Raw genomic sequence first — 22,275 nt, 5'->3', positions numbered from 1 at the left:
TGCCTGTGTCGGCTCTTTGCTGCTGCGTGTGGGCTTTCTCTAGTTGTGGTGAGCAGGGGCTATTCTTCATTGCGGTATGTGGGCTTCTCATTGCAGTGGCTTCTCTTGTTGCGGAGCATGGGCTCTAGACGTGCGGGCTTCAGTAGTTGCAGCACACGGGCTCAGTAGTTGTGGCATGTGGGCCCCAGAGAGCATGGGCTTCAGTAGTTGCAGTGCATGGGCTCTAGAGTGCACGGGCTTCAGTAGTTGTGGCTTACGGGTTCTAGAGCGCAGGCTCAGTAGTTGTGCCGCATGGGCTTAGTTGCTTCGCGGCATGTGGGATCTTCCCAGACCAGGGATCAAACCCATGTTCCCTGAATTGGCAGGCAGATTCTTAAGCACTGTACCACCAGGGAAGTCCCTTAGTTGAATTGGTTTAAAAAAATTTTTTTTGCTATTGAGTTGTACGAGTTCTTTTTATATTTTAGATATTAACCCCTTATCAGATATATGATCTGTAAATATTAAAAAACATTATAATGAAAAGGCTGCCTTTTCATTTTGTGGATGGTTTCCTTTGCTTGTGTAAGCTTTTTAATAGCCCCATTTATTGGTTTTCGCTTTTATTGCCTTTGCTTTTATGTCAAATCCAGAAAATCATTGTCGAGACTAATGTCAAGGAACCTACGCTTTTTCTTGGAGTTTTATGGTTCCAGGTCTTATGTTCAAGTTTTTAATCCATTTGAGTTACTTTTTGTGCATGGTATAAGATAGTGGTACAGTTCCATTCTTTTGTATGGCGATGTCAAGTTTTCCCAGCACCACTTGTTGAAGAGAGTGTCCTTTCTCCATTTTATATTCTTGGCTCCTTTGTTGTAAATTAATTGACCATACATGTGTGGGTTTATTTCTGGGCTCTCAATTCTGTTCCCTTGGTCTTTGTGTCTATTTTTATTCCAGTACCATATTGTTTTGATTACTATAGCTTTGCAGTAGAGTTTGAAATAAGGGATCATGATGCCTTCAGCTTTGCTGTTCTTCTTTTTTTTAATGAAACAATTAAAAAAAATAAATTCATTTATTTATTTTTGGTGTGTTGCGGGCTTTTTCTAGTTGCGGTGAGCGGGGACTACTCTTCGATCTGGTGTGCAGGCTTCTCATTGCAGTGGCTTCTCTTGTTGCAGAGCATGAGCTCTAGGCATGCGGGCTTCAGTAGTTGTGGCACACGGGCTCAGTAGTTGTGGCTCACGAGCTCTAGAGTGCAGGCTCAGTAGTTGTGGTGCACGGGCTTAGTTGCTCCGTGGCATGTGGGATCTTCCCAGACCAGGGCTCGAACCCGTGTCCCCTGAGTTGGCAGGCGGATTCTTAACCACTGCGCCACCAGGGAAGCCCCAATGAAACAAATTTTTAATTTCAATTTTATATTTACAAAAAGACAAAGAGAATAGGGAGTGGGGAGGCAGGAATGATGCTGGTCACCCCCCAGCCCCCCCAGAGTGCAGCGAGAGGCCACAGCCAACAGAATGGGTCAGACTGCTCTCCTCTGCCATTACTGATAACAGCAATGGACCAAATGCTTCAGTTAACAAGGTCAGTTTGTTTGGGGAGAGTCAGACGGTCTGTCCAGTCCATGTGCATGAGGAGGAAGTTCCAAGTCAGTCTATTGAGGCCTTGGCTCTCCATAGGCTGGGGCCCTTCTCTTGGAAGTTCTGGGCCGCCCTCTCCAGGGCACATAGGGGCCACAGGGACGATGCCAGGGAAAACCCCTGTGGACCACAGGGGCCCGCTGCTGATAACAGGGTCGGGGGAAGGGAGGCCTAGGCGGCTGGCGACTAAACATAAAGTCAACTTCGAAGGTAAATTCTGTCTGGGTAGTTTGGGGGAATATCTGAATGGAAATGGTTTAAGGAGAATTGATTTGATTGGAAAGGATGGTCTGAAGAAAAATGGGCATCTTAGGGACAGACTAGGAACGGGGGTGTCACCTCGTGAAAGGGGATGGGACAGGGTTGTGGGGACAGGAGTGGGGACTGGGGTGGGTGGGGAGATGGTGTGGGGGGCAGGGGGCAGCACCCAGGTGCTGGAGGGGAGGTGGAGGCAGGGGTTGGGGAGGAGGGAAGGCTGGTTGATCTCTGCAGCCCCCCCTTGAGAGGGGGCTGCCTCTCAAGTCTCTTGCCAGGTCCTCCCCTGGCAGGGCCGTCATTGATGCACTTGCCCACTGGGTCGTGCTGGGGCAGCTCCACCCCCCAGGCGTTGGCCACGTGGGGCAGCAGAAGCTGGGAGAGTTGTTGGTGCGCGCGCTCGTTCCAGTGCACTCTGTCGGAGCCGTGCTTTTGGGCCTCGTCAGAGCTGTAGAAGTTGGTTTCAATCACGCTGGTTTTCAGGGTTGAGGCTGCGGGTCGGAGCTCCGGTGGGAGGAAGCCACTGGTGATGTTGTCGCCCACGGGCATGGCCGTGTTCCAAACCAGGAGGCACGACTAGGGCAGCACCTGGCACAGGCGCCCAAATAGGCTCTCCAGGTTCTGCAGGTAGTTTGGCCAGGAGTCCTCCCCGTACCTGGTGAGGCCCCAGAGGCAGGAGCTCATGATGACCAGGTTCGGGTCGTGCTCACCCAAATGCAGCTCCTCCAGGATGGCTTCGAGGTAGTCGCGCATCAGGAGTACACGTGCGTCAGGAAGTAGAAGTGCACCAGGTGCTGGCCGGAGCCAAACTGGCGCACCTCGCGGTATGGGTGCCGTTATGCATGCGGCCCTGCTTGCCCCCCTGCACCAGCTCGTCCTGCTCAAAGCCGTATTCTCCCTTGGCCTTGAGCTGGCTGAGTGTGAGCAGGCAGTCCTTCTGCAGCAGGAGCACCAGGTCCTTGTACACGGCCCTCTGGACCAAGTCCGCCAGGATGGCCACGAACTTGTTGTGGAGCAGCTGCTGCACTTCGGAGGCAAGCCCGTGGCCCATGATGCTCGGGATGCGCCGCCTAGCTCCTTCCTTTCACTCGGTGGGTCTGCGGATGGCTCCTCAGGTGTAAAGGTGATCCCTCAGCTCAGGTGGCTGGTCCTGCTACATCCTCAGGCACTTTGCTCCAGGAGGTGCCCCGGAGAGGGGAGAATTAGGCATTCTCTGTTTCCTTCAATCTCCTGGGGCTGGCTCCTTTCTTTAAACCTTAAGCACATTCTAGTTTCTTGCTTTAAAAAGGAAAGGAACCGTCTTTGACTCCACCTCCAGGACAGTCCTATCTTTTGCTTCCCCTTCAAGGCCACTTTTTGCCAAGTTGTTTGAACTGGCTGCGTCTGGGTCCTCACCTCCCACTCACTCTTCCTTTTACTTGATTTTGGCTTCCAACTCCATCAAAGCGAAGAAACGTTTGTCAGTAAATCCCCAGCGATTTCCTTGCTGCTTCTTTCAGTGACTACTTCTTGGTCGTTATCACATCTGTAGCATCCCTAGCTCCTTGGGGCTGGGGCACCGATGGTGATTCCCTTCCATGACTCTGCTGGAGAGTCTGACACCCTGGTCTCCTGTCTCACCTCCCCCGGTATCCTGTGTGAGTTTCTCTTTCTCTGGCCATCCCCAAACGTCAGTCTTTCTCAAGGCCCACTCATCGGCTCCTTCCTTCTTTTCTCCAATTTTCTTTCCTTAGGTGAATTCATCCACGCTCTTGGTGCCCATACACTCCTATTTGCCCCAACTTTTCTGGTCTGTTCTCCTTTTTAAAGATTGCTTTGGCCATTTGGGTATCTGTGGTTCCATACAGATTTCAGAAACGTCTGCTCTATTTCTGTGAAAAACGCCATTGGAATTTTGTTAGGGATTGCATTGAATTTGTAAATTGCTTTCGGTAGTATGGACATTTTATCAATATTAATTCTCCCACTTCGTGAGCACGGAACACCTTGCCATTTATTTGTGTCGCCTTCAGTTTCTTTCATCAATGTCTTACAGTTTTCAGTGTACAGGTTTTTTACCTCCTTGGCTAAATTTATTCCAAGGTATTTTGTTTGTTTTGATGCAATTGTAAATGGGATTGTGTTCTTAATTTCTCTTTCTGATAATTTGTTATTAGTGTATAGAAATGCAACAGATTGCTGTATATTAATTTTGTACCCTGCAACTTGACTGAAGTTTTTAATTCTTGTTTTGTTTTGTTTTGGTAAAGTCTTTATGGTATTTTATATATAATTTCATGGCTTCTACAAATAGTGACAGTTGTATTTCTTCCTTTCCCATTTGGATGCCTTTTACTTATTTTTCTTGCTTCATTGCTGTGGCTAGGACTTCCAATGTTGTGTTGAATAAAAGGGGCAAGAGTGGGTGTACTTGTCTTGTTCCTGATCTTAAAAGAAGAGCTTTCAGCCTTTCACCATTGACTATGATGTTAGGTATAAGCTTATTCTATATGGCCTTTATTATGTTGAGGTACGTTCCCTCTACACTCACTTTGCTGAAGGTTTTTATCTAAATGGATGTTGAATTTGACAAATGCTTTTCACATCTATTGAGATGGTCATATGATTTTTATCCTTTATTTTGTAAATGTGTATCACATTGATTTATCGATATTGAACCATCCTTGCATCCTTGGAATAAATTTCACTTGATCATATGTATGATTCTTTAAATGTATTGTTGAATTCAGTTTGCTAATGTTATGTTGAGGATTTTTTCATCTATGTCCATCAGGGATACTGGCCTGTAATTTTATTTCTTGCAGTGTCCTTGTCTGGTTTTGGTTTCAGGGTAATGCTGGGCTTGTTAAATGAGTTTGGAAGCATTCGTTTTAGAAGGACTGGTATCAATTCTTCTTTAAATGTTAAGTAGAATTCACGAGTGAAGCCATGTGATCCTGGACTTGTGTTTCGTGGGAGGTTTTTTTTTTTTTCTTTCTTAGCGGTACGTGGGCCTCTCACTGTTGTGGCCTCTCCCGTTGCGTGCTCCGGACGCGCAGGCTCAGCGGCCATGGCTCACGGGCCCAGCCGCTCCGCGGCATATGGGATCTTCCCGGACCGGGGCACGAACCCGTGTCCACTGCATCGGCAGGCAGACTCTCAACCACTGCGCCACCAGGGAAGCCCCGTGGGAGGTTTTTGATTACTGATTCAATCTCCTTCCTAGTAATTGGTCTGTTCAGATGGTCTCTTTCTTCTTGATTCAGTCTTTGTATGTTGTATGTTTCTAGAAATTTATCCAGTTCTTCTATGTTGTCCATTTGTTGGTGTATAATTGTTCCTAGTAATCTAGTATGATCATTTTATTTCTGTGATATCGATTGTAATTTCTTCTTCATTTCAGATTTATCTGAGTCCTCTCTTTTTTCTTAAATCTAGCTAAAGGTTTGTCAATCTTGTTTATCTTTTCAAAGAACTAGCTCTTGGTTTCATTGAATTTTTGCTATTGTTTAATCTCTGTTTCGTTCATTTTTTTTGCTCTGATCTGTATTATTCCTTCCTGCTACTAACTTTGGGCTTTGTTTGAGGTATAAAGTTAGGTTGTGTATTTATGATTTTTCTTGTTTCTTCAGGTAGACATTTACCACTATGAACTTCCCTCTTAGAACTGCTTTTCCTGTATCCCTTAAGTTTATGTTGTATTTCCATTTTCATTTGTCTCAAGGTATATTTTTATTTCTCTTTTGATTTGTTTCACTCACTGATCTATAGCATGTTGCTTAATCTCCATATACTTGTGAATGTTCTAGTTTTCTTCTTCTAATTGAGTTCTATTTCTAGTTTCAAACCATTGTGGTCAGAAAAGATGCTTGATATGATTTCAACCTTGTACATTTTTTAAGAATTGTATTGTGGCCTCATATATGATCTATCCTGGGGAAAGTTCCCAGTGCACTTGAGGAGATGTGTATTCTGTTGTTTTTGGATGGAACGTTCTATTTATATCTGTTAAATTTATCTGGTCTTATATGTCATTTAAGGCCAATGTTTCCTTATTGATTTTCTGTCTGGATAATCTATCCATTGATGTAAGTGGGGTATTAAGTCTCCTACTATTGTTGTATTCCTGTCTATTTCTCCCTTGAGATCTGTTAATATTTGCTTTATATATTTAGGTTATCCTATGTTGGGTGCATAAATACTTACAAATATTATATCCTGTTGTTGGATTTACCCCTTTGTCATTATGTAATACTTTTCTTTAACAACTTCACACATAATACGGCAGGGTTAACCATGGTCATCATGTTGTACGTTACATACCTAGCACTTATTTATCTTATAACTGGAAGTTTGTGCATTTTGATCACCTTCCTCCAGTTCTACCTCCCCCACCTCTGCCTCTGGTAACCACAAACCTGATCTCTTTTACTATAAGTTTTGGGATATTTTTGTTTGTTTGTTTTATGGATTACACCTGTAAGTGAGATCATACAGTATTGGTCTTTCTCTGTCTGACTTATTTCACTTAGCACAGTGCCCTCAAGATTCATCCATGTTGTTGCATATGGCAGAATTTCCTCATTTTTTTAATGACTGAATAACATTCCATTGTATATATATACCACAACCTCTTTATCCATTCACTGTCAATGGACACTTAGGATATTTCCATATTTTAGCTATTATAAATAGCTGCTATGAACATGGGGAAACAGATATCCATTGTTTTTTTTCTTCAGACTTATTCCCAAAAGTAGAATTGCTGGATCATATAGTAGTTCTATTATATTTTTAATTTTTTGAGGACCCTTCATACTGTTTTCCATAGTGGCTGCACCAATTTACAACCCCACGAATAGTGCACAAGAGTTCCCTTTTCTCCACATCCTCACCGCACTTGTTAACTCTTGTCTTTTTAGGATGGTCATTCTAATGGGGGGGGGTGGTGGTGGTGAGGTGATATCTCATTGTGTCCTTGATTTGCATCTCCCTAGTGATTAGTGATGTTGAGCATCTTTTCATGTACCTGTTGGCCATCTGTACATCTTCTTTGAAAAAATTTCTATTCAGGTCCTTTGCCCAATCCAATTTTTAATTTTTTTTTTTTTGCCATTGGATTGTATGAGGTTTTTAAAATAAATTTTAGATGTTAATCCTTTATCAGATATATGTTCACAAATATTTTTTCCCCATTTTGTAATTGTCATTTCACTTTGTTGATTGTTTCTTTTGCTGTGCAGAGCTTTATAGTTGACGTATTCTCACTTGTTTATTTTTGATTTTATTGATTGTGCTCTAGGTGTCATATCCAAAAAAATCATTACCAAGACCCATATCAAGGAGCTTCTTCCTGTTTTCTCCTCGAGGAGTTTGATCATTTCAAGTCTTACATTTAAGTCTTTAATCAATTTCAAGTTACTGTCTGTGAGAGGTCTAAGACAGGGGTCCAGGTTCATTATTTTACACGTGAATATCCAATTTTCACAGCACCATTGATTGAAGAGATTATCTTTTCTCCATTGAGTATTCTTGGCTCCCTTGTCAAATAGAGTTGACCATAGAAGTTTGAATTTATTTCTGGGCTCTCAGTTCTATTCCATTGGTCTATCTGTCTGCTTTTATGCCAGTACCATACTGTTTTGATGACTGTAGCTTAGCAGTTTAGCTTGAAACCAGGAAGTGTGATACCTTCTGCTTTGTTCTTCCTTCTTAGGATTTCTTTGGTCATCGGGGTCTGTTATGGTTCCATATAAATTTTAGAATTTTTTTTTCTACTTTTGTAAAAAATGCCTTTGGAATCGTAATAGGGATTGCATTGAATCTAGAGATGGCTTTTGGTAGTTTTGACATTTTAACAATCTTAATTCTTCCATTCAATGAAACTGGGACACCTTTCCATTTATTTGTGTCTTCTTTGATTTCTTTTATCAGTGTCTTGTATTTTTCAAAGTAGAAATCTTTCACCTCCTTGGTAAATTTGGTCCTATTTTATTGTTTTTGATGCTATTGCAAATAGCATCATTTTCTTCATTTCTTTTTTAGATAATCCATTCTGAGTGTATAGAAACACTACTGAGTTCTGTTTGTTAATTTTGTATCCTACACTTTTGCCAAATTTGTTGATTATATCCAACAGTGTTCTGGCAGAGTATTTAGGATTTTCTATGTATGAAATCATGTCATCTGCAAATAGAGATAATTTTACTTCTTCCTTTCCAATTCTGATACCTTTTATTTATTTTTCTCGCCTGACTGCTCTGGCTAGAACTTTCAATACTATGTTGAATAGGAGTGGTGAGAGTGGGCACCCTTGTCTTGATACTGATCTTAGGAGAAAAGCTTTCAGCCTTTTACTGTTCAGTATGATGTAGCTATGGGCTTGTTATATATAGCCTTTATTATGTTGAGGTGTGTTCTATCTATACCTAATTTGTTAAGCGTTTTTATCACAGACAGGTGTTGAATTCTGTCAAATTCTTTTTTCTGCATATATTGACATAATCATACGATTTTTTCTTTCATTCTATTAATGTGGTGTATCACACTGACTATTTTGCATATGTTGAAACATCCTTGCATCGTATGGGTAAATCCCACTAGGTCATGGTGAATGATCCTTTTAAGGTGCTGCTGAATTTGGTTTGCTAGTATGTTATTGGGAATTTTTGCATCTATATTCATTAGGGATATTGGTCTGTAGTTTTCTTTTCTGGTTTTGGTATCGGGATAATACTGGCTTTGTAAAATAAGCTTGGGGGAGTGTTCCCCTCCTCTTTATTTTTTTGAAAGAATTTGAGAATGATTGGTATTAATTCTTCTTAAAATGTTTGGGAAAATTCACCAGTGAAGCCATCTGATCCTGAGCTTATCTTCATTGGGCAGTTTCTGGTTACTGATTGTCTCCTTATTAGTAATTGGTCTGTTCAAATTTTCTATTTCTTCCTGATGCAGTCTTGGTAACTTGTACGTTTCTAAGAAATTTCCATTTCTTCTAGGTTATTCAGTTTGTTGGTGTATAGTTGTTCAGAGGAGCCTCCTATGATCCTTTGTATTTCTGTAGTATAAATTGTAATGTGTCCTTCTTCATTTATAATTTTTTTAAAATAAATTTATTTTATTTTTGGCTGCGTTGGGTCTCTGTTGCTGCGCGAGGGCTTTCTCTAGTTGTAGTGAGCGGGAGCTACTCTTTGGTGCGGTGCGCGGGCTTCTCATTGCGGTGGCTTCTCTTGTTGTGAAGCATGGACTCTAGGAACGTGGGCTTCATTAGTTGTGGCACGTGGGCTCAGTAGTTGTGGCACACGGGCTTAGTTGCTCTGCAGCATGTGGGATCTTCCTGAACCAGGGCCCGAATCCCCTGCACTGTCAGGCGGATTCTTAACCACTGCACCACCAGGGAAGCCCTTCATTTATAATTTTGTTGACTGGGTCCCTTCTCTTTTTGCCTTGGTTGGTGTACCTAAGGGTTTGTCAGTTTTGTTGATCTTTTCAAAGAACCAACTGTGAGTTTGTTTTATATCATCTATTGTTTCCTTGTTCTCTTTATTTATTTCTGCTCTTTTATTTCCTTCCTTCTGGTAACCTTGGGCTCAGTTTGTTCTCCTTTTTTCTAGTTCCTTAAGACACAGAGTTAGGTTGTTTATTTGGAGTCTTTCTTGCCTCTTAGTGCAGGTGTTTGTTGCTGTGAATTTCCCTCTTAGAACTGCTTTTGCTGCATCCCATAAGGTTTGGTATGTTGTAGTTCCATTTTCGTTTGTCTCAAAATACTTTTAAAATTTCCGCTTTAGTTTGTTTTTGATCCATTGGTTGCTCAGGAGAGTGTTTTAAAATTTCCATGTATTTGTAAATTTTCTAGTTTTCCTCCTGTTACTGATTTCTAGTTTCATACCACTGTGGTCAGAGGAGAAACTTGCTATGATTTCAATCTTCTTTAAACTTGCTATGATTTCAATCTTCTTTAATCTGCTATGTTGGTGGCCCAACATATAGTTTATCTTAGAAATTGTTCCATGGGCGCTTGAAGAATGTGTTTTCTGCTGTTGTCAGATAGCATGTTCTGTATGTCTGTTAGGTCTATTTTGTCTATAGCATTGCTCAAATCTGCTGTTTCCTTATTGATTCTGTGTCTGAAGGATCTATCCATTGTTGAAAGTGGGATATTAAAGTTCCCAACTATTTTTGTGTTGCTATTTCTCCTTTTAGCTCTGTTTTTGTTTTATATATTTAGATGCTTCAGTGTTGAGTGTATAAATATTTATAATTGTTATATCTTAATGGATTGACCTCTTTATCAGTATATAATGAACTTTTTTGTTTCTTTTTACCATTTTTAGTTTAAAGTCTCTTTTGTTTCATATAAGTATAGCTACTCCTGCTTTTCTGGGGATTATTATCTGTTTGAAATATCTTTTCCATCCTTTCACTCTCAGTCTATACATGTCTTTAAGGCTAAAGTGAGTATCATATAAGGCAGCATATTGTTGGATCTTTTCTTTTAAATCAGTTCAGCCATTCTATGTCTTTTAATTAGAGAATTTAATGTTTGCAATTGAAGTAATTATTGATAAGTAAGGACTTACTGTTGTCATTTTGTTCATCATTTTCTGGCTTTCTTGTAGACGCATTGTTCCCCTTTTCATATCCTGTTGCCCTTTTTTTTTTTTTTTGGCTGCACTGTGCAGCTTGTGGGATCTTAGTTCCCTGACCAGGGATCGAACCTGGGCTCCCTGAAGTGGAAGCGTGGAGTCCTAACCACTGGACTGCCAGGGAATTCCCCTTGCTGTCTTTTTTTTGTGTGTGTCTTGATGTCTTTTGGTACCAGTGTTCTCTGACTTCTTTATCATGTTCTTCCATGTAATTACTACAGGTTTTCCCCTTTGTGGTTACCATGAGGCTTACGTAAAATATCTTAAAATGATAACATTCTATTTTAAGCTGAGAACAACTTAGCTTTAATATAACTCTGAAAATTTACACTTTTACTTCTCACATTTTGGGTATTGATGTTATAGTTTACATATTTTTAATACTATGTAACTACGAACAGATTATAGTAGTTATGATTATTATTTTTTTAAACTTATAACTAGAGTTGTAAGTGAATTCACACTACTCTTACCATATTACATAATCTAATTTTGACTATATGTTTACCATTAAAAGTGAGTTTTATGCTACTTTCTTCTGTTTTTATGATGCTAATTAGTGACCTTTTACTTCCACTCAAAGAATTCCCTTACCATTTTGGTAAGGCAGGTCTAATGGTGGTGAACTCCCTTGCTCTTGCTCTTGTTTGCTCGTGAGTCTTTTCCTTCCTTCATTTATGAGGACACTTTTGCTGGGTATAGAATTCTTGGTTTACAGTTTTTTTTTTCCCTTTCAATATTTTGAATATATCATCCCATTCCCGCATGGCCTGAAAAGTTTCTGTTGAGAAACCTGCTGATAGTCTCATGGAGATTCCCTTGTATGTAATGTCTGTCTTTCGTCCTGCTGCTCTCAACTTTCTTTATCTTTGACTTTTGACAATGTTAATTGCAATGTGTCTCAGTGTAGTCCTATTTGGGTTCAGCCTATTTGGGGTCCTTTGGGCCTCATAGATCTGGATGTCCATTTCTCTTTTTTGGTTTGGGAAGATTTCAGCCATTATTGCTTTAAGTATCCTTTCTGTTCCTTTCTCTTTCTCTTCTGGAATTCTCATAATGCAAATATTCTTTTTTTTTTTGTGGGGGTGGGGGGCTTGTGTCTCATAAGTGCAAAGGCTTTCATCACTGTTTTTCTTTTTTGCTCCTCTGACTGGATAATTTCAACTGTCCTGTCTTCCAGATTGCTGACTTTTTTTTCTTCTGTATTGAATCTGCTTTTGAAGCTCTTAATTGAATTCTTCAGTTTAGTTATTGTATTTTTCAGCTCTAGAATTTTTTTCATGGTTTTTACTTTTGTTCAACTTCTTGTCATGTTCATGAATTGTTTTCCTAATTTCATTTGTCTGTGTGTTCTTGCAGTTCACTAAAGTTCTTCAAGAGGACTATTTGGAATTCTTTGGCTGACAGTTCAGAGATATTCATTTAAGTAGGCTCAGTTACTGAAGTTCTCTTAGTTTCCTTTGGTGGTATTATATTTCCCTGATTTTTCATGAGCTTTCATTCCTTACATTGGTATCTGTGCATTTGAGTAAGTGGTCTCTCTTCTAGACTTTGTAGGTTTGCTTTGGTAGAGAGAATTCTTCGCCAGTTAGCTCAGTTTTAGTTTCTGCAACTGTCTGCTGATGACGACCTTGAGCAGCTGGGGCTTGCTATCAGGGTCTATTTTTGGATGAGGCAACTGCTTGAGCTCTGAGGGCAGGGGTGGGAGGGTGTGCTGCTGACTGAGAACAGTTGGATAGGACTCTTGTCTCGGTTCCCTGCCGAAGTGAGGCTGTAGGATGGGCTCTGCAGTTGCCTGGGTTCTCTGGTCAGGCTTACTAGACCAGTGGGCCTGGGTACTGTACTTAGCAGTAGGTATCTGCCCTGCCCTAGTGGGGCAGCAGAATGGAATCCAGGGTCTGCACGGCTTGTTTCAGGACTTGAATTTGGGAAGAGTGTATACTGAATTCCCTCTCCAGGTGGGGGCTACAGGTTTTGCTCTGCAGATGGGAAAAGCCATAGACTGTGCTCTCTGTTCAAGCGCCACTGTAAGTAGGGCAGATGGATGGGCTACATAGCTTCCCATGGGCTGTGGTTAAGTTCCTTGGTCGGGTGGGCTGAAGCCTATAGTCAGCAATGAGTGGGGTTACAAATTAGTTTTCCTGCTTGGGGTGAAGTGCAAGAACTAGCTCCAAGGTTTGTAAGGCTATTTGTTTGTGATCTTGATTCAAACCAACCTCTGCCCCAAGTTCCCTGGCCAAATAGGGCCACTGGCTTTGCTTTGCAGGCTATCAGCTCTGCCTGCCCACCTCTCTGTTTGAGCTTGCTATGCTATACAGCCTCTACGTGTTCCCACCAGTCCCCCTGGCCAGTCAGGGTGGGGAGACACACTCAGCAGCTGGTAGGCCTATGATCCGCTCCCATGCCTGGGTCGGGCAGGAGGGTCCATTTCAGGCACCTCCCAAATTTTCTGAACAGGCTTTCTGGTTGGAAGGGGCCGAGAGCTACACTTAGCAGCAATGGGGCTGTGAATGAACTCCCCCTGTCTGGGCATATCAGGGGAACCCTCCATGCCTGGTACTGACTTTGCTCTGGGGCAATCAGCTCTGCCTGCCCGCCTCCTGGCTTGAGCATTACTGGGTTTCCATGCCTTGGAGGGGGAAGTGGGCAGATCAGCCTCCAGAGCTGGTAAAACTCCTGCCAAGTTCCCTGCTCAGACTGACTTGGTTCTGCAGCTGAGCAAAGCTGCTGGCTGGGATTACCCGGGCGCTGCAGGGAGGGACTCGGTCTACCGAGATCTGAGCGCTGGTTGTTGCAAGCCCCTCCCTCTTTCTCCATCAGGATCAGCTTCCCAGTGGTTGAGCCCCGCAGATTCTCCTGCAGTCCCTGTGGGGTGATACAGGAGTAGCCGCTCTCACAAAGCAGCTCACAATGCTGGGGGGTCCCAGATGTCGCCCACGAGCTCTCTTTTCCACTACCACTAGTGGAGCTGTGTTGGCCTGGGGGAGGGGCAATGCAGTCCGCGTGCAGGTGCTCCTGTTACCCTCCTGATACACAAGTCTTGATCTCTGTGGTGCAAGGCGCGGGGGTGGTGGGGTGTGGCTCAGCCTCACCCTGTGTTCTAGGACGCTCTTGGCCGTTTCCTGTCCATGAATCCTTGTTAGCTGCTGTGCTTGTGAGGGCAAAGTCAGGGATGACCTATGTTCCCATCCTGGTGATGTCGCTGAGTTAACTTTTGAAATACGTAATTTCTATAAAAATGCCTGATCCTTCTAATAGTTAAATATAATAAATTCGCTGGAAGCTGAGTCAAGGAGTTCAGGCCAGCCGTATAATCTAGTCAAATACGTTTAATTGTGAGGGTCCCTTCAGTAAAGAGAGGGTGCCTGGGCTATGGGGTCCGAGATCTTGGAGGGTCTGACAGGCACGCTCATCTCTTCGTAGGCACCCGCCCCCGGCTTCAGAGTGTGCCGGGGCTTTCATTTAGCCACACTGTTCTTATTCCGAATTCCACCTAAAAATATTTAAATTAACCTTCAGGCTTCCTGGAGAACATAAAAGTTATTCTGAATTATTTTCACTGCCAGGATCAGCACAATTCCCTTCCCAGCCAGCTCAGTAGGTATTCAGTGACAGAGAAACCAGTTTTTAAATTAATACAATTTTGTGTTGGTAAGGAAGCCATTCTTTTTAATTATTGGGCATTCTCCTCAGCCTGGCTTCCCCAGTTAATAAAACTCAGCTATTTAGCATGGTTTTCATTTTTGCAGAGGGCAGACTTTGGGAAGTAGTTTCCCCATGTGGAATCTCCCTCCAGAACGTTTTGATCTCTCCAGGCACACGCCTGTCACAAGGAGCCTTGTACACAACCCTGAGAAAAGGAAACGCTGTCATTAAAATGGCCCTGCTGGGCCTATAACTGGTGACTCTAACTTAGCTTGAGGGGCAATGCTGGGAGCTGGCGAATCGAGAAACTGGAAAGAGGAAGTTAACGCTGGGCTGGATCCCCTCCTGGAAAGGGCACTGTAGCACAGCAGGAGAGACCTCAGTTGGACTTACAGCAGAATCCCTTGCCCATCCCACGTCACGTCTGGGAAACCCAGAAACGATTAGTGAGGGAGGGCAAGAGATTCTCCATGTCTGGCGATGCCAAAAAGCGAACTCCCTGCTTGGAGAGTTTAGTTATTCACCCGCCCAGAGGAAAAGCCTGGCCTAGATGACATCTTCATTTCCTTTCTGGGTCAGTCCTCTGGGATTTAAAAAGCAGCTCCCATACAAGACTCCATGCTATGATGGGATCAGGGATGGAGCAGACATAACAACTTGCTATAAATTTAATATCAGCTTAAATAATGCATAATTAGAAGGGTAAGCCTCTGCAAACACATTAAATAATGTATTCCCCAAGCAAACATGATTTTTGGATGATTTGCTGTTTTGGATGGCGGTGAGGTAGAAAGGTGGAGAGACCTGAATTTGAGTTGCAGGGGTTTTTTTTTGTTTTTGTTTTTTAAATGTCGGTTCATTAGGTTGTTTATTTTACTTTTATTTTTGGCTGCGTTGGGTCTTCGTTTCTGTGCGAGGGCTTTCTCCAGTTGCGGCAAGCGGGGTCCGCTCTTCATTGCGGTGCGCGGGCCTCTCACGGTCGTTGCCTGTCTTGCTGCGGAGCACAGGCTCCAGATGTGCAGGCTCACGGGCCTAGTTGCTCCGCGGCATGTGGGATCTTCCCAGACCAGGGCTCGAACCCGTGTCCCCTGCATCGGCAGGCAGATTCTCAACCACTGCGCCACCAGGGAAGCCCTGAGTTGCAGTTTTAACACTGATCAGTTTTGTCATTACAAAGCAGAACCTTTACTGGTCATGCCTCCGTTTCCTTATCTGTCATGGCCTGTGAGCTCCTAGTGGGTAGAGACTTTATCTTATTTTTCTTAGTGTCTCTATTATTTTGGAACGTGCTTGGTGCTCAAACATTTGTGAGCAAGGGGGTTGAATTAGACCGAGTATAAGCACACTGGCAGCTCTGATGATCTAAGCTCTAATAAGGAAAACTGAGATGAGAAAATGTGAGCAGGACATTTGTGACTTCCAAGTATCTGAAAGGCTTCTTCCTTCATTCTAAAGAGCAATTGGAGTCATTCTGGGAGGAACCCCCAAGACCTGGAATTTAATAGACAGAGGTTGGAGGCAGAGGATTTTCATGATGTCAACTTAAAATCACATCCACTCATTCAGCATTGACTGAGCACCTACTCTGTGCTTGTTAATGTGATCAATATTTAAACTAGAGCAGGACAGTTAGGGCCCCTGACCTCATGACCTTACAGGTCAGAGGAGGAAAAAGACACATGAACCAACAATGAAAAACATTCGTGTGGCGATGAGTAAATAGAGGAAGGCACTATGGGAACGGAGGAGGGACATGGAGCCAGAACTGGATGGATGAGGCCAGTTTCCCAGAGGAACTGCTGCCTCAGTGGGGCCCAAAGTATGAGACTTCACAGGTGAGGGCAGGAGATGACTCGGAGAATATTCCAGAGGGGGACGTCAGCAGGTGAAAGCTTGGGTGGTGAGCAAGGGCCCTGCCCAGGCAGAGAACCTCACTTCCGATGCTGTGGGAGAGTTCTAGTGGGGGCACGTGGTCCATGGGTAGGGATGTGGCAGAGAGGAGGGGTGTCTGACATGGAGCCTCAGCCCGGACGAACCGAACGGACTGGGACTTGTCATCCTGCAACCTGAACTTGTAGAAGTATGTTGCGTGTCTCCTAGCCTCTCAGAAGCGGGGAAGGCAGTCCAGCCTGCAGATGAATGCTCCTTTGTGTTCAACAGTGGGTGCATCTGGGGAGGACGTCTGTGCTTCTCAGATCCTTAGCAGCACCGGTCAGGCCCCAATCCCTTGACCTCACCCCCTCCCCTCCCCCCCAGCTAGTCTGCTCCAGCTACACTGGCTCATGTTCTGCCTCAGGGCCTTTGCGCATGCTGGTACCTTAGCACAGAAGGCTTTCTTGCCATTCCATTCCTGAAAATTTCCTACTCTTCATTCAGTTCTCAGCCCAAATGTCATCTTCCTAGAGTGGCCTTAACCTAAATCAGACACTACCTGTTATTTCAACCATTTTTTTTTCCCCACAGCACCCATCACCATTTCTTTACACTATTTGTAACTTATTTGATTATTATCTGTTTCCCCTTGCTACAGCATAAAGCTCCATGAGGGTCTTTCCACTTTTCCATCGCACCAATCAAAACAGCAAGCACGTCATCCGAAAGTAATGTTTGCTTGGGGGATACACTGTTGAATATATTTTGCAGAGGCTTACCCTTCCAATTATATATTATTTAAGCTAATATTACAGTTATAGCAAGTTCTGCCTGCACAAGCACTGCTCAGAATTCAGTGTCCTGTCTGTTCACTAACGTAACACTCAGTGCCTCGAACAGTGCCAGGAACGTAATAGGTGTTTGAAAAAATAAAACGTTGGTTGGTGTAGAATGAATGCACTGTGGCAGGAAGGGCTGATGAAATTCAGGCTCTTGTGATGACTGCATATGTTAACAGACCTACCTGAGTGGGTTCCATGCAGAACTGAGTTCACGTGTGTGTGTTCACAGGCACACATGCATACCCGCCTCCCACCTTTTTCCTGCGTCACTGTCATTTGCCACAAAAGTAAAAGTAACACAAGCCAACGTGTAATTGCAATGTCATATTAATCATACAGAAACCCAAACAAAATTACTAACTCCCACTTCCTGGAATACTAATAACACTAATACTGGTATCATGATGGAAGATTATCTGGGAAGCAATTTTCCTTTTGTTCTGCTACCTACACATGTAGCTGCTTCTTGCTTTTGCAATCTCTATGTAAATCATAATCAGGGAATATCCTAGAGGGTGGTTATGTGCCTTATCAGAGAGAATCACGCACTAAACCCATCTTAGGAAAGAGCAGAAGTTTTAAATCTTAACAGGAGGAGGTGGTTTCAGTTCTCTCTTCCAAAAGTCTCGAAAAATGTCTTGCTGGAGGGGAGGAGTATTAATGCATTAAGAGGTCCTCAGGACCAGAAGTTCGCTTTATGATTAGGCTTTGGAGGGAGGGAGGATGAAGAATATACCTGGGTGTGTATGAGTGTGATTTAACCACCTCTTCCTTCTGTGGGTCTAGCACCCCCTTTCTCTAAGGTTTCCCCATCTAGGAGTTTTTACTGAGATGTCCGTCACACGAGACACGTGTCCACGTGTGACCCAGCCAATCACAGACCCCCCACCTGCCTGACCAGTGATTGGCCCTGGGGTGTGACTGCCATTCCATCTGTGGCAGGCCATTCAGAGTTCTTCCAAGGGATTTTAGATTTTAATTCTGTAAAAGATTGCTTCTTCTTCCCCCTGGGTCACTAAGCTGAACTGGTATATCAGCCCGGAGTCATCTTTAGCCAAGTCTGCCTGACTCCCAGGGTGAAGAGGTCACCAGTCGAATGTAGGGGTAAATTAGGCTAAGTGTCAAGGGAAACATTGCTAAGAGATGGAAGGGGGCCGAGAGAAGGATGTCAACCTGATGATATCATTTGAGCTGGTGAAGTCGCTAAGGCTAGCTCCTCTCTGTTAGGGGCCCGCGAGGCAAGACAACACATGCCCTTTTTAATTGAGCTAATTTGAGTGCACTTCCTGTCTCTCTCTTGCAGTGGAAAGATCCCTGACAGATACGGAGGCATTTATGCACTAAACAAGGAGGCGCCTTAGAAGGGGGCATGGTCATCATACCTTCCTTTGTCACCCACTGCCTGAATGCCCATCCCGTGGCACTTGTCACCAGGGATACAGCGGTGAGATGGTCCTCGTGTCGTGGAGCTTACAGGTACCCTGATGTAAGAGCTTTGTGAGTTTTTTGAAGGCCAGAGGAAACAGGGAAGAGTGCTGGGTGGTGAGGGCCTGAGGGAGCAGGGCTCTTTCAAGTGAGATTCCTGGAGAAATCCTTGGGCCACAAAGATTTTGGTGGAAGCGGGTGGCCACGGGCCATCCATCTACCGTTTTACATTTCACCAGCCTTTATGTAAGAGCTGCTGACGCATTCCTCACCTGAGAGGTGCCCTTGGCTGGAATGCTGGAAGAAGGGGTACCTAGTTTCACTGGGTACTGTTCTATGGTAATATCTTCACCGAGATTTTCGGTAAACTCCAGGGATGCTCAGAGCCTTGAGCCCTCACGGCACTCAACTGGCCAGGCTGCCGGGAGCTTGCCAGTCCCTGGGAAAGGTCAGGCGATTTGCCTCAATGCACGAGACCTTCAGTTACCACACCAGAGATGCTCTCCGAATCCCTTGTTATCCACGGGGGTGGGGTGGGGGTGGGGAGCAACAATTACGTGGTGCTGGTTCAGTGGTAGCACCTGCAAGTTCATTCAGTTTCTTCCCTGTTGCAAGTGGTAGCACTGGGGCTGTCAGAATCTCACATCTCTGTCTTGGGGTTCAGTTCCCTGCCTCTTCCGTCCACAGAGCCTGGCAGGCCAGCCCCTGAAGTCTGGAGGGCTTCTTGGCTTCCCAGTCTACATGATCATGGAAGGGGCCCCTTAAAAGGTGAGCATGACCCAGCAACCCTGCTGGCTGCCAAGTCCTGTTAATTGTGTGTGCTAAGTAGCTCTCAGATGTCCCTCTGTCTCCTCTGCTAATGATTTCGTTTCTTGTTTGGACTACCCCTCTCCTCCTATCCTGTCCCCGTCTGCTCTATCTTCCTCTGCACCCGAGGAAGCCTGAGAGGTCTTTCTAACGCGACAAATCCCAACACGTCGCTCTGCTAACCAAACCCTGGAACAGCCCCGCCGCTGTCCTCAGGATAAATGCCAGCCTAGCAAAATATGCCCTTCCATTCCCTTCCCACCCTAACTAACCCTGACCAACTCTCTGGCCACACTGAGTAGTTTTCTGAAATGACACTCCTTTTCTTTTGGACCTCTCTGCCTTTTTACAGGCGACACTCTGTCTGATCACCCCTTGCTGATATCTTTGCCTGGCTAATTCCTACTGCTCTGTAGAACTGATTCCAACTCTTCTGTGAAGCAACCCTCAGCCCTGATCGGGATGGCAGGGGCCCTGCTATGTGGTCACCAAATCTCCTTTCATTGTCTTCTGAGGCACGCAGAAAGACACCATTTCCTGGGCTTCCTTGCAGTTAAGTTGAAGTCACCCCACTGTTCTCACCAGGAAGGATGGCAGTGATGCCTGCCATGTCTAGCCCTGCTCATTAAGCCCTGATTGCAGGCCTTATTTGTTCACATTTGTTAACCGATCACACCCACCCCACTCTCCCCTGATTGATACAATGACATACCCCTTCCCTTGAAATCCTGGCCTCTGGGATAGCTCACGTCACACGACTCACATGTGACCCTCTACTTTCCCTCTCTACCTTCTGCCACCTGCTCCCTGGCAATTTCCAGGAGTTGCTTTTATTTCATTCACTAAACGATTTATGAATTGAATTGAATTAAAATAAATGAGATGCAAATAAATTCCAGGCTTTCTCCCTCATTTTCAAATTACATTTTCAGTCCACTCAACCTGTTATAATCTCATAGTGATTTTCATTTGAGAGAGCTAAATGGATATGTGATTATTGTTACAGGAACTAACACCAGACAATTAAATGTTGAGGTGTTGATAGATAAAGCTGTGTTTCGATTTGCATAAACATGATGCCAGCAAATCTAACCCTGGCAGAAATTCAGTTATGAGACGTGCGTGCCTAACTTCTGCTAATTACCATGAGTACCATTATTACGATTTTTAATATTCAGAGTTGGGAATTATAGCCATTTTATTTTAGGGCTGCATTTATCTTTATTTTGAAAACTTTTAGTCAAAATTCATCACTGATTTATCAGAGAAAAGGCACGATTACTATTTCTAATCAACTTCTATGGTGCAGTGTATCAAAAATCAATTATACAGCCCTGAAATCCAGTCATTAAGGATTTAGCTACTAATCTCATTTCATTTTTGTCTTTAGGAAGATACTGCAGCTTGCAACTTTGCAGATACCAGCAGAGGAAGAAAAACATGGGAGGCTGCTGATAACCTAACGTGGAGAATTAAACTCCAGCCAGACAAAGGCAAGGGCAGAATCTTAACATGGAGTGGCCTGGCTCTGCAGGGAGGTCGCCTGGGCTGGCTGGATTTCAATCCAGTAACATGGCAGAAGTTATGACCCAGGTTTTGTTGAGCGTGAGCCTTCTAATCTCAGGAATTCCAAAGCAAAGCGTGTGTTAAACCCTGCCGTATTGCGCTGTTTACCGTCTTCCTGGTGAGTATCTCACCCTGCAATGATTTTATCTGTTAGTTGACGTATCTGCGGCCCCTGTTGTGCCATGTAGCTCCAGCGCATAGCACAGTGCCTGGCTCCTAGTTAGGTGTTCAATAAATAGGTGCTGACTTTGACTGACATCCCGAGGATTCTCCCCGGTGCGAGGGAGAGCCTGATGGTAAGAACCAGTCCCTCTTGATGCCACGTAAGTGAACAGAGCAGGAACCAGATTATCTGGATGACTGTTGCTCTAATCAGGAAGCTGTGAGGCCTGCTGGTTGGGAATCCTGGCAAGTGAGACAGAGAGAACTGGGGCTGAGTCCTGGCTTTGCTGTTTGTTTGCTAGACGCTGTACCCTTGGACTGGTTATTTAGCGTCCCAGAGCCTCTGTTTCCTCATCTGAAAAAGGGAGATAATAACACCTACTCCCACAGGGCTGTTTGTTGTTTTTCGCGGTACGCGGGCCTCCCCCGTCACGGAGCACAGGCTCAGCGGCCATGGCTCACGGGCCCAGCCGCTCCGCGGCACATGGGATCTTCACGAACCCGTGTCCCCTGCATCGGCAGGCAGGCTCTAAGATAATACAAGTAAAGCATTTAACGTCATCATAAAAGTCCTCAATAAATGTTATATATTGGGTTTTAAAGTTGTAACTTGTGGGTACGTTGCCTAGTCTGGGGAAGCTAGAGTTGGTTAAAACTTCCTGCTGCAGTTTGCTTGTTACTTCCTCTTAGGAAGCCTTCCCTGATGCCTGCAGGCTGGATAGTAGCGCCTCCTCTGATTCCCACGAAGCCCTGGATGTTCCTCTCTCTACTCACTTAACCCATCGGATTATCCTGAGGTTTATACATTCTACCGGACTGTCCACTCCTTGAGTGTAAAGAGCACGTTATAAAACTTTCAGTATTTAGCACACCAAAACCGCACAGTAGCCACGGGCACCGCTTCATGTGTTGAGTTGGGCAAACAGCGAAAGTTGACAGAGAAGATGCTAGCGAGTGTGAAAAGAAGACCAGAGGGATCTCTGCTTATAGCTTAAGGTAAATCCCCAGCTTTTCTAGTCCTAGGAAATGCAGAACGTTTTCTCCGAGGTCTGAGCAGGATGTGGCTCACGTGTCTCTCTCAGGGAAGAGAGAAAGGCGCAATGGAGGCTTGGGAACTGGGAGATGGCCTCAGCTCTGGAGGAAAGGGGGTGTCCCCTACCACTTTGTGGGGGACAAGTTGGGTGGAACGACTTACCCGGAGCTTCCTGCCAAAGATGGTAACTTTGCCTTTAATCTGTTCCTTTCTTAGGCGCCACTCGATGGAGTTCAGGCCATTCTCCATGGGCAGCGAGATGTTGCAACGCCCGATGGTGGGGGTGATGGTGCCCGCTAGGACGTGGGGCTCGCTGTGGAAGCTGACGCCCATCCCGTTGGCGTACATCACCCGCAGGGTACCGTTGTTGCAGAGCTGGTAGCTGTTCCGCACTTGATCTGGAGAAATGTAAGTGGGGG

General features: G+C 44.5%; 1 protein-coding gene and 1 pseudogene across 1 annotated transcript in view; both read right to left on the bottom strand.

Moving 5' to 3' along the window:
• The window catches only part of TENM2 (teneurin transmembrane protein 2), a 1,157,329-nt gene that overhangs the window by 28,307 nt on the left and 1,106,747 nt on the right, over positions 1-22,275 (bottom strand). The window contains 1 exon segment of the mRNA XM_060144169.1: positions 22,019-22,254. Coding sequence (XP_060000152.1) covers positions 22,019-22,254 — 236 coding nt within the window.
• On the bottom strand, positions 1,935-2,931 carry LOC132517916 (PC-esterase domain-containing protein 1B-like; annotated as a pseudogene).

This window comes from Lagenorhynchus albirostris, chromosome 3 (assembly GCF_949774975.1).
Source record: "Lagenorhynchus albirostris chromosome 3, mLagAlb1.1, whole genome shotgun sequence".
Taxonomy (NCBI): domain Eukaryota; kingdom Metazoa; phylum Chordata; class Mammalia; order Artiodactyla; family Delphinidae; genus Lagenorhynchus; species Lagenorhynchus albirostris.
Note: the sequence above shows the minus strand (reverse complement) of the source record. Positions and strands in the feature narration are given on the sequence as shown.